The sequence below is a fragment of the Phalacrocorax aristotelis genome, chromosome 24, assembly GCF_949628215.1.
Source record: "Phalacrocorax aristotelis chromosome 24, bGulAri2.1, whole genome shotgun sequence".
Lineage (NCBI taxonomy): Eukaryota > Metazoa > Chordata > Aves > Suliformes > Phalacrocoracidae > Phalacrocorax > Phalacrocorax aristotelis.
In genome coordinates, this window is record NC_134299.1 from 2,060,728 (window position 1) to 2,073,218 (window position 12,491).

At 53.4% G+C, this 12,491-nt stretch overlaps 1 protein-coding gene across 1 annotated transcript; it reads right to left on the reverse strand.

Moving 5' to 3' along the window:
• Nucleotides 1-2,805: 2,805 nt before the first annotated feature.
• Nucleotides 2,806-10,182, reverse strand: EIF4EBP1 (eukaryotic translation initiation factor 4E binding protein 1). The gene is made up of 3 exons (XM_075117543.1): nucleotides 9,950-10,182; nucleotides 4,634-4,804; nucleotides 2,806-3,215 (listed from the first exon to the last, which is right to left on the reverse strand). Exons 1-3 carry the CDS (start codon nucleotides 10,095-10,097, stop codon nucleotides 3,184-3,186), a joined length of 351 nt encoding a protein of 116 aa, XP_074973644.1. The 5' UTR covers nucleotides 10,098-10,182; the 3' UTR covers nucleotides 2,806-3,183.
• Between the last annotated feature and the right edge of the window lie 2,309 nt (nucleotides 10,183-12,491).

Consider the following 12,491-nt stretch of genomic DNA (forward strand, 5'->3'; position numbering starts at 1 on the left):
GACGGATCCAAAACCACCTGGCTGAAGGATGCAGCACTGGCTGGGGATGTAAGGGAGGGAGAGGAACTGCAAAGGACTGGAGCAGGGGATGCTAAGATTGCCCAGTCCCACACCAAGGACAGAGAAGTTCAAGGCACGAGCTTGGGACAAACTGCACCAGAGCAGATGCACACAAGTGCCATGTCGCTGCATCACATGTTCACAGCTTTGGTAGTGACTCGCTGATCAGCCCATGGCCCCAGGGCCCCGCACCGGGAAACCAGCAGGAGCCCTGACCTTCCCGGACCCCCCCTCGCACCTGGCCGGGTGCTTCACAGGGTGCTCTCCCTCTCTCCAAATTATTGGCTATGAATCGCTGTCGGAGGCACCTGGCGCTTTGATGCTCCCCCCAGATCTACATAAGCACGCAGATACCGATGCAAAGCTGTCACTGGCACGAACAAAATACTTAACACTTAAACACTTGTTACCCTCTAGTATGGGGGTGGGAGGGAACAGAATTTAAAAGCATTGCTTGCAATAGCTGACACTGCAAAAAAAACCATGCAGTCACCTTCATGCCAACGTAAAAACCCAACACCACAAGGCTCCCGTCGACATTCAGGCCACCGCAGGACAGAAACTCACAGCAAAAAAAGCAGCAAGGCTGAAATCAGCTTGTTTCAGCCCAGAGAGCTGCCTGGAGGCACAGCCCTTAGAGCTCAGGATGGCACCACGGCAGGGGGAACCCCGAGAGGGGCCCAGGACAGCGCTGCCACCCGGGTCAGCCGGGGTCACGAGCACCACGTCCCCCACCGGAGCCTCACCCCCGGGTAACGCAGCGGGACGCTGCCTGGCGAAGGGCGCGGGCACAGAGCGGGTGCCAGATCTCACGGCTGCTCTGCAAAGGGCAGCCCTCGGCCCCTGCCCACGGCCCTGCGCCAGCCCAGCACCGCGGCCGGGTACCTCTGAGCCACGCGGGACAGTGCCAGGAGGACAAGCACACGGCAGGGCCGGGGAAGCTGCACAGAAACCCTGACCACTGTCACCACTTTAAAGGTGGCTAAAGCAGGCGTTATAGCTGTGGGTATTTCAGGAGAGAAAGGGGGGTAAATCCCCATCCTTTTTTATAGATCTCCTTTTCCAGTGAAACCTATTTGCCAAGGGTTCCACCAATACCCTCCTGCAGTTGGAAACCCATGCTCAAGCAATAATTGCAAACATTTTCCTTAGGACAGAGCAGGAAAACAAGCTTCAGCTTGTCTATGCAGAGCACATAGACTTAATTATTGCAAACACCCCACAGCCTGTCATGGCTTTTTTGGTCTACCCTAAAGTAACCAGTTTTGGACAAAATCATCATCAACACAAAGTTTTCCTAAAGCTGAGTCTTCTGTCGCCTCCCCCCAAAACCAAAGCTGGAGGTTGCTGCGATGTGTGGCAACCAGAGCAGGCGGGCTCTGAGGGCACGTGGATCTGAACTGCTGCACAATGCTGTCAGCAACACAGCTATCTAGCAGTGCCATTTCTATCTGAAAATATTAATTTAGCAAGACAGACAAGCCAGTGGCAGCTGCAGGTCACAGTGCATATCCCAGCGGCAATAGCAGCTCCTCTCTAAATGCACATCATAACAAAATCCAGCAACTGGTATGGAGCTGCAAGACTGATAAAGTGACACCTGAGGGCAATAAATTTGAATCTGTTCTCATTAAGGTTTCAGAGAAACACTTAAATCTTATCTTAAAAAAGAAAAGCAAGCTTATCTGTAGCAATTGCTTTGTCTGTTTCTTCTGTTACTCATTATTAAAGGCTTGCATATCATAATGTCACAATTTAGCTTAATTAGCAGATATTTGAATGCTATCTACTAGACTGATTTGAACAGACACTTATTGTCTTTTCGGAAGTCTGAGGCTCAGGCTGTGTCCTCCTGCTTCTCCGAGACGCCTCAACCACCACCACCACAAGATGCCAGCATCAGCAGCCTCTCTAAAGCAGTACGGCAGCGGTGTGTTAAGAGACCGCTCTGTAGTACATATTTGTTAAACTGCACTGAGGCTAGAAGCCTGGATACCTCCTCTGGGGGCTCAAGTTGAACACTCCCACAGCAAAACTACTTTCTCAGATGAATATTTGCCTCTCAAAACCAAACAGGCTTGTTTCTAACCCACCAGTTAAACCTCCTCTTCTCCAAAGGTCAATCCAAGCCTTAATCCCTGCCCACCAAGTTACAAAAAGGAGAAACAAGCCTAAAGCAACATGGAAGTTTCAGCATGGATCAAAAAAACGCAGCAGAACACAGTTAAGTGCTTGCATGCTGGAAGAGATCTGCGATTTTGGGAAGCAGGAATTGCAGCACAGAAGCTGGCAGCTTGGGTTTTTCCCTGGCAGGGCTGAAGGCAGCTCAGTCAGGGACCCTCTCTGCAGCCCTCAGCCACAGGTAGCTCCTCTTCAACGCATTTCAGCTGCTTCTAGCTGTAGCCTGCCTGAGCCCTATCCCTCATCAGGGATGGGACCAGAAGGAGCTCAGACACCTGCACCGTGACCTTGCAAAAGAACCATCCAGAAACACACAGTGGACAGCTCTTGCTATTTCTGGAAGCAGGCTCAGAGCACACTGAAACTTCCCGCAGCAACCAGGTGTTGCATGTGGGACATGCGCAGATGTTTTGCCAAGGGGGTTTAAAGCGTCTTGGCCTTTGTCTTTCAGGGGAAACCCCACAGCACAGTGTTTATCTCAAGGCTATACACAGCACCACCTGACTGATTTTCTGCAACAAGCTGGTAGTTTCTTGCTGGAATGAATAAAGGACAGAAGCCATATTTATTGCATTAATCTCCATACCAGGAGACTCGGTGATTTTTATTCCTCCCTTGTATTGCATTCCTGTAACTTTTACAGTATTAAAATGATTAACAAAAGCATAAAACTGGAAACAAAAACAATCATTGAGAGTGTCTCCCCCGGCACTTCAAGGCCCATCATCAGCAGGGGCTGCGCTTGTGTATTCGCACCCCCAGGGAGAGGCTGAGACTCAGTCCTTGTAACAGGACACGCTCTGTTCTCAGAAGGGGAGAAGCCGCCTTTCCCAGGAAGCAGGAAGGCACTCAAGGCATGGGCTACTTTTAAGCCTGGCTGGTGGGAATCCTCAAGACAAGGTCCTGGTTCTTCACTGGATAAGCACTCTCAGGGCACGTGCTTTAGATGTCCATGTCAAACTGCTCTTCCTCACCTGTTGAGAGGGACAAAAAAATAACCCACAGATGAGTCCTCAGAGTTTCACATTAAATACCAAATATTCTACTGAAGAAATAACCATCAGCTATACTCCAGAAATGTGGCAATTGGATCTTAAAAGCCCCATTTAGGCACCACATTTGCTATGGAAACCATCTTGTACAAGCAAAATGTAAGCTCTGTCCATAGAAGGGATCTTACCCACAGACAGACAACAGCAAAAGTAGAGAAGATGCCCTTTAAATAATTTATTTCTACCCCTGGTTTCCTTGTGGAAAGGAACGTAAAGAATAATGTTGATGACAATCACTGGCATAAACTTCTGTTACCAAAGACACAAACGCACATTTCACAGCTTAGTATCTGCCCAGCTGCTACCACAGCTCACGCAATTTGACAGGGTGCCACCGTGCGCAGTGATGATCTGTTCCTGAGGACAGGGCTTCTTTGGGAGAGTCACAACCAAGCTGGCATCCGGCACACAGCCTGCATTTCAGTTTGCCAGAGAATCCACTGAGCCACGAAAGGTCACAACAGCGTGTAATAAACATTAAGCAATATTGACTCTGGAAAGATTTTCCTTAGAGTGAGCATGGACGCCAACTAATGAGCATCCAGGTCTTTATTTTTAGAGAAGATACATAGTCATAGTTGGTAGTTTCAGGTTGCTTCAAGAAATATGTTGCATAGCTTTAAAAAGCTGTGTGAGAGCAATACTTGCTCACTGTACCGCTACGGTGCCTTTAGTTAAGCAGTGGTGTGCACAAAGTGGCCAGCGGCCTCTGTTCTCCTGTGGACTAACCTCCACCTCACTGCCTTACGCACACCTGCAAGCTTCTGCTGAACCCCCTACAGACAGCAGTGGATACTGGATAATCGATATACACACATCAGGTGTTATATCCTAGCTACATGAGTTGAGCTCACTTGTACACCAGAAGCCTTGGTGTCAAAAAAAAAAAAAAGGCAGAAGGGATTCACAATTCAGGCTGATATTAAAAACCCCAAGCAAATCCTACTCTGAATTGTAATCTGATCTTTTGCAAAAATGCAAAGCAGCTGCTGCAAAATGATCCAGGATACAGAGAGGCAGCAGCAGCTGCACCCATGCTCTCACCACAGGAATATTAATTCAATAGCAGCATCCCAAACACTAAATCAGCGGGAAAAAAGCGATTATGACAAATAACATTTAACTAACTGAAAAAACATCACATTACCGGGACCACAGCAGAACCTAATAACCATGAGAACCTATATCACCCCATAACATCAAGCACACTTTGATTTTGCAAGAAGCTATCAGAGCACTGTCCATAGCTTGTAGGGATCTCCTGGCCCCAGCCCACATGCAAACTCCGGTATTTCTTGGAGCCAGCAGGGCACTTTACTTGTTTTTTTGCACACACTCACCTGCGCTCACTTTCTCATCACAGTTTTGGACATGGTTGTTCTCAATCTTCAACTCCTCCACATTTGGGCTTGTAACACCTGGAATGTCCGGAAGGTCAGAAGGTGGCGTTTTGGCAAGCGGAGAGTTGCGGCACTCCATCAAAAATTTACGATCATAAATAATCCTGGTACCTGGAGGGAGAGAACAACACTGTCAGTTTTTAGTGTTTTAATGCATTAAATACAGCTGGGCCATCTTCACAGCTAGATGTGTAAAACAGGAGTCACTTAAAATGATACCTATTATCTAGCACTTACTCTGTTCATTCTGTCCTACCTCACAGGAAAGCCAGATACGGTGTTATTGTATCTGCCAAAAAAAGGCACAAAAGAATCAGAAGCCCAAGTAATAACTAACGCTACTGCTCTGGTGCAGAGAGCAAGACTCCGAAGCCCAGACTGATGCTGCATGCGATAGAGGGGGCTGGATCTAACTCAAGGTCACAGAAAACCCCGAAGAAACAGTTAACTGACTTTCATTTCAGCTCATAAACATAACAGGCTTTTCCGAGTTGTCAGGCGCTGCCTCCCTATGTCACTCTGAACATTGCCCAGCAGAAATTCCTGCACAGGCATTTGCTTTGGCGTCGCGGGTGCTGGCTGTCCCGCACAGTTACGCATACCTTTCAGAAGGCTTGAATTCAGAGAGTTGTCAATGCCTGCTTTAATGGTTAACCAGACCACATCCCACCCTCCCTGCCCTGCGCGGAACAAGCCAGCTCCAGCGCATTACAGCCAGCCTCTGCGGGAGCAGGGCTCAGCCATGGGCACGGATTTCTAGGAATACCACTGGACTGAACAGCCTGTTCCTTATAAAGGAATTGCATTGGAAAAAATTCAAAAACCACACACAGAAAAGGGATCCCTCCAGACGTACTGCAGCCTTAACCCAGAAAAGACTGAAAATCAGTCTTTTTTTGCCCCACAAGAGGAGGCCTGCAAACCTCTTCTTTGGATCAGGCCCTTACTGCTCCATTCCTGCCCCAGCAAGAGGGAAAGGCAAATTCTCCTTGTGCACTTCCTGAAAAACTAACTTGAAATACACATGTGCAGGGAGACAAGCTCCCATTACCATCTGTCCAAGAACATTAAACTCACTTTATTCTGAAGCATGGCTATAAAATAATGTAGCTGGATATCATGTTTCAAGAAAGCTCTGCTAATGAGCTCCCAAAATGCTGGAAACTTTTTCACTAACAAGATTTTGAATTTGAGTTGCTTCAGGAGATCCAACAGGAGATCAAACCCAATTGAGACCTGCTCTCCAGCAGTTAGCGGGATTTGAGAAGGCAAGCAAATAGTCTGCAACTTGAGTGTTAAATTCCTGGGAGGTTCACAGAGCCGAGGACAGGGCTTCCTAGAACTAAAGCTCATCTACCAAGTATTAAGAGCACAGTTCAGGCAGACAAGAGCTTCCACGCCTGGTTCACGTTCCTCTGACAGTCACGTGCCCAGAGCTTAGGAAAGCAAACACCCTGCAGACGGCCGGAGCAGGACAGCCAGCCACGGCCAACAACAGGCACAGCCCAAGGCCATAAATGGGCTCCTTCCAACAGGTAAAGCTGAGTTAATAACAGTTCTCCTGTTGTAAGGGAGAGTATTTAGTATGGAGGACTACACCCCACGGGAACAGCTCCACTCCCTGAGAGCCCTGGTTATACCATGGCCTCAATACCCGAGCGCCTCACTGTGCAACCTGCAAAGTCTGGATGAGAACTTGGCTTGCTTTGAGTGTTTTCATGAGGATGAAACACTAGGCTTGAAGAAGTGTTCAGTACAACACCTCGTTCCTTTCCGGCTCCCTGATGGAGCACAGGCACCACGAGCTGCAGAGCTCTAAGAGACATCCCATCCCCACTGAAGGAACCAACGCCTCCGTGGCCGAGCCGGCAGCACTGCGAGCGCCAGCGATGGCCACCTGCTCTGCGTTGCTTGCTGCAAGCACCACCAGCACTCCAGCCTGCGGCACATCTCGGCTCGTGATGGATCTGGGACTCCCCAGATACTACCACACGTGGGCTTGACTTACAACGTGTGCTCAGCAAGCGGGCGAGGAGCCAGGACAGGCACACAGGCAATACTGAGAACAGACTATGCTTAAAGGTCACACATCACCTCTTATACGCTCCTCCCTGCTTCTTCATACTTTTTTTTAACCACTGCTGTAAGAAAAACAACTACTGCCTGTGCTGGCAGAGAACAGGGAACTCCTTCGTTCCGCCAACCCTTCCAGAGGGGATCAAGGAGCCCAGAGAGACCCATGAAGGTAGCTGAAAAAGGAAAATAAAGTCCTTTTCTGTGATTGCTGGCACCAAACCGAGGTCCAGAAACCATGACAAAACCTTGCTCGCTCACACCAGTCCCACAGCGGGGTGTGCCGCTCCGCTGCTACCGGGATAGAAGGAGGATGCTTCAGAGCCTAAGATGACATGACTGACTGCCCTCCTCAGATGGGCCCCTTTTATCCAAACTGTATTTCAGGATGTCACTTCAACACTTCTGGAGACTCAAAAGCAACCTGCCCAAGAACTTCAGTGTTGGGTGCACTGAAAACTCTTAGGAGGAAAAGCTTGTGTACTTGGCTGCAAGCAGAAAAGCCAGACCAGAGTAAAGGTGTTAACAAAAAAGGCTGACCTACAAGTGCCTGACAACTGGAAAAACAAGCGCTCCCCTACTCTTTCCAAGTCAATAAACTCGGCTGTTAGACGCACATAGCTCAGCATACCATAGCTGTGGAGCACCACCTTTTCAAAAGCCTTCAGTCACCCAGCACTGCTGCTGTGGGCTTCTAGCTCTGGCACCGAGCCCTTTTTCCATCACTCACATCCCCAGCGCTGCCCACAGCCAAAGGGATGACTTCAGAGATTACAGTCCTCAATTCTTCTCTGAAATTAGTCAGAGGTTTTGCACGACAAGCTTGATTGGCTTCTTTCTTCCGATTCTTCAGATTTAATTTACTGTTTTGCAGGAAATCTCAGACTTTCTTCAGTGGGCTACATATGTTGAATGTTTTCAACAAAAGCACCTAAAACAAGTGCTTCTGAAACACAAGCTTATTTTTTACAGCAGTCAGGGCTTACATGCAAAGGAGTAATGCAAAGTATTCTGCCTGAGTCAGTGGCTACGCGGGCTAGGAGAAAACAGATGAAGATAGCACGGCCCAGGAAGCAGCAGGGCTCTGAGTCCAAGCTGGCCTGGCCCCAGCACTCTTGAAAGTGACACTTCAGTGCATTAACCTGTGGAGTTTGCTGTGAAATGTATTGATAATGTTTTCCTGAGAGCTCCTCCAGACTACAGGACAAGGAATTCTTTACAACAGTGCCTGCGAAGGCAGACCAACAACCCAGGGCTAACAGCAACCCCGCAAAGTCCTCCAGGAGTTTTGAATCACTCCTCCCTTCAGCACCCGAACCCAACACCTGAAGGCAAACCACCAGTGTCTGCAGCTGGGCCTTGGCAGCACGAGCTGTCCTCGAACAGGCTGGGGACAGACTAAAGCACCAGAGTCACGAGAGCACTGCAGATTTTGCCAGGTGCGCACACCCTAACAATAAACACCATTCGTGCTTCTCCTCCACACTCTAGACATTCATTAACTCTCCAGAGACAGATGATAATCCTGGAAGGCTCATTACACTGTACAGCACTGTTAATTGTTCGTTGCTATTCTGTTACTCAGAGCACATGAATATAGCTGAGAAAGTCACTCATTCTCCTTCCATGGCATAATTACTGCAAGTGCTATTTAAGTACTTCAGTTATTTGCTGCTTTCAGAGAAGCGAGAATATATGGCAAAAATAACACAAGAACTTCAGTTCCCCAACAAAGCTTTTCTGCACAAGCACAAAAAAACCCAGTGTGTCAGCAATGCCGACTTCCCCTTCTCTCTGCATTTTAACGCCTGAAATACTGTGTTGTAAAGAGACCAGTAGGTCTGAGGGACAAACAAAACATCCACCGCCTCCCATTTAGTTTGTTCTTTTGGCTGTACTTCAAGTAGTTTCATCATTCCTGCTGTTCATATTGATCTTTTATGTAGCAGCACAGAGGGGAAAAAAAATGACTTAAAGATATGGAAAAAAGTGATCTCAAACCACCGATCGGCGGGAGCGCAGGCAGCTGCCGTAGCTGGAAATACACACAACTGATCTGGTGCCTGGTGTCATCACCTGGAACAGCAGCCGCTCCTCTCGAAAGCCAAACTACTCAAAATAAACAGACACCCAAGCAAGCAGCGTGCATGCAAAGCCTTTCAGATGGACGAGCCCTTCGGGGAGCTTTGCACATTACGTCCCCGCTGTAGTATGCGGGGATAGAGGACACTTTAGGTGTAGCTAAGATAAACACCAAGCTTAGGGGCTGCATACTGCAGCCCCAATTAGCTGCCTCCACTCCGAGCAGGCAGCGGGCACAGCTAACTTTCACAGTCAGTTTGACCTTATTTGAAGATCGAACCCCTAAGAGATACCACCCTGGCAGTCACAGGCAGCACAGCTATCGGGGCTGCGCAGAGAGACTTGCAGCAAAGAAAGAGGGAACCAACTCACTGCCTTTTTGCAGTAAAGGAGCACTGCACTTTCAGAATTTAGAGCAACTTGGGACAAAAGGAAAAAAAGCCCCAGGGTTTACTTACTGCCAGCAGAAACAGCAAATATTAGAGATCAGAATTAATAAGTAACCAAAATGGGAGAATGAGGTTGCTCCCTGCAGGGCTACCCAGAAGCACAAACAGCAGTTTTGTTTTTCAGCACAGACACCCAGGCAGATGCCGCCTCGTTGCACCAGCTCCGGCGTGCTCCTGGGGAGGTGGAAGCCCCCCGGCTCCCTTGTCGTACCTCACAGCACAGCAGCAGCCAAGCTCCCAGGGAAAAGCCTGGCCCTGCTAAGCCAGACCGTAGCCAGGGGAAGGGTGACCCACCCCAGCCGGCACCGGGGGCTCCCGGGTCACCCCGAAGGGAGAAGGCCCTAAGGGGGGGAGCCCTCCATAGATCCCCGCCTCAGCGAGAGGCCCCCCCAAAGTCCCCGGGCAAAGCAGAGGCTCCCCGGACAAAAGGGGAGCCCCCCCCGTCCCCGCGGTCGAAGGGAGAGCGCCCCCCACCCCCCCGCCAACACGGGGCCTCCCCCCGCAACCCCCGCCGGGGCAAGAGCTCCCCCACCCACCCCCGCCCGCCCCAGGGCCCGTCCGGTTCCCACCGCAAAACCGGGGCCGCCCGCCGCGCCCGCGGAGCGTCCCCCCGCGGGGAGAGGCCTGGCCGCGGTCCCGGCCCGCCGCTCACCGCCCGGCGTGGTCCCGAAGACGGTGCCCCCCGGCGTGGTGCTGTAGTCGCCGGGCGGCAGCGGGGCACCGTCGGGCAGGGCGAGGCGTTTGCCGGGGCCCGGGATGTCGCGACTCGGGGTTTGCCCCTGGCAGCAGCGGCCCGACATGGCGCCGGGAGCGGGGCGCTGCTGCTGCCACCCAGCCCGCCCTGCCCGCCGCTTCCGCCCGCGGATACGCCCCTTCCGCCGCGGGGCGCCGCGGGACGTACGGCGAGGGGCGGGGTCTGGGCGGGGAGGGCGGGGTTTGCCGGAAGAGGGGCGGGGGCTGCGCGGGGAGGCGGGGTTTGGACAGAGGAAGGGCGGGGTCTGTGCAGGGGGCGGGGTTTTGCCTGAGCAGGGGCGGGGTCTAGTCAGAGGGCGCGGCGCCCCGGGCTCCTGGCGGGGTCCCTGCGCCCCCCGGTCCCGTTTCCCCCACTCCCCGAGGCCTGTGCGCCCCGCTCCTGAGGGGCGCGTTGCCCCCCGTGCACTGCACCCAGCGCCACGCAGTGACCCCACAGGGTCTGCAGGGGGATGCTGACAGTGCTGCCCTCGTCGGGGGTCCCAGACCCCCCTGGCCCCCGCCCCCCCAGGAGTCCCCCACTCCGCTTAATACCCCTCCGCCTGCCCCACGCGGGGCGTGCAGCCGGGGTGGCCGCTCTGGGAGGTCCCGGGTGGTCCTGGTGTGAATCCTGCGGGGACAGATGTCAGCCCGCCTGGGTGGCAAAGCCCCATCCCAAATGGCTCTGCACCTCCGGCAGGGAGCGGGGGGCAGGGAGCAAACGCGGGGGGGGGGGGGGGGGGGCACACAGCGCCTGCACGCGTGTCCGGCACCCCCACACCGTGCCCCCGAGGGGTGCTGGGCTGCACCCTGAGCAGGACTGCTCCTGTCAGGGCTGCCCGGGCCTCGGGGCAGTGAAAAAAAAAGGATTTTTTTCTTAAAATTTTATTAAATAAAACATTTAAAAAGAAGCCGAAGCGCAGCAGGAGGACAGCAGGGCGGGTTGGACTCACTGTGTGGGAGTCCCCGGCTGGGCAAGGGACAGAGCTGGGGTACCCAGGGATGAAGCCCTGGCACAAAGCCACTCCGCGCACCCTTGGGCAGGGCAGAGCCTGCCCCCTCCAGCAGGACCCCCCGCTCACGAGTGTGATGAGTGCCAGCAGCTCAGCCCTGCCTGCCAGCAGTGGGGAGAGGGGCTCCCTGAGCTTGTCAGAAGGGTGGCATGGCTGGGAAGGGGGCAGACCCCCACCAGTGCCCCCACTATCCCAGCCTGGGATCTGCACTATCGCAGCGCTATCCCCGCACTATTTGTAAGCCAAGGGCCTGACCCTACCTCTGTCCCCTGTTCTCCTATCGCGAGCTGCGGTACCCGCTGGCGAAGCCCTGCAGCCCTTCCTTGCTCCCCCAGCAGCAACCGCAGGGATCTGCTGACCCCCACAGCGACACCGGCCCAATGCTGACATCTGCCGATGGCAGGGAAGCAGGGAGCCAGCGTGGAGGCGAGCATCGTTTTGGCCAAGTTTTGCCCACGTTGGAAAACCGTAGGGTTGCCGGGGCTGTGGCGATGACGGTCCCTGGAAGGGGCTTGGGCTGCTCTCCTGGCCCAGGTGGTGGTGGGACGCAGCCAGCCCCTGCCCTGCCCAAACCCCGCCATCACCCTGGCTCCAACAGATGGAGCTCGGCTGCCGCACGCTGTGCCAGACCCTGGCCCAGGGCCTGCAGCTGGGCACGCCAAACCGGCAGCACCTCGCTGCCCTTCTTCTCCTTCCCTGCCTGCTTCGACCCACGCTTGGCTCGGCCAACCCTGGGCAGCCAGGGCTGAGCAGCTCCCACAGCCCCCTGACCACCACCCCATCCCTGGGGGATGACACCTCATGCCGGTGGAGCCATGGTCCAGCCCTGGGGCGCTGGGGGTCCATGGGGGCTCCAAGCCCTTTCTCCAGGGCAGCATTTTTGTGGTCAGCGCAGTGGTCTCCTGCCAGGCTGGGGGATGGAGAGGGTCGCTGCGAGGGGTCCGCTCCCCAGGGACCCCAGGACGCTGGGCAGGCTGAAGTGCCCCCCAAGGACCCCTGGGACCCCAGGCAGGCTGCAGTGCCAGGCAGGCAGCCCTCGCCCTGTGCCAGCTGCTGAATCGATTACCGAGCACTGGGGCAGGAAAATAACATATCCGGCCGTGCTGCATGACATCAGCAGTGACCCCCAACCCAGCGAGGCATCCCGCCACCAAATAACAAGGTCCACTGCCATTTCCTCCTCCTCCTCCTCCCAGAGAATGGACCATTATGGGGTCAAGGAGCCGGGAGGAGGTCAGGGTTTAAGGGCATATCCTGGCTGAGGTGGAACAGGAGGCCACAAGCCCCTGCTTCTTCGGGGTGTCTGCCGTCAGCACTTGGGGGACCCCAGGGTCAGGGCTGACGGTTGGACTTGATGATCTTAAAGGTCTTTTCAACCTAAATATTTCTATGATTCTAAGATGGCCAGTCCCCATCCTGGACTGAGGATGCAGATGCTTGCTCTTGCTGCCT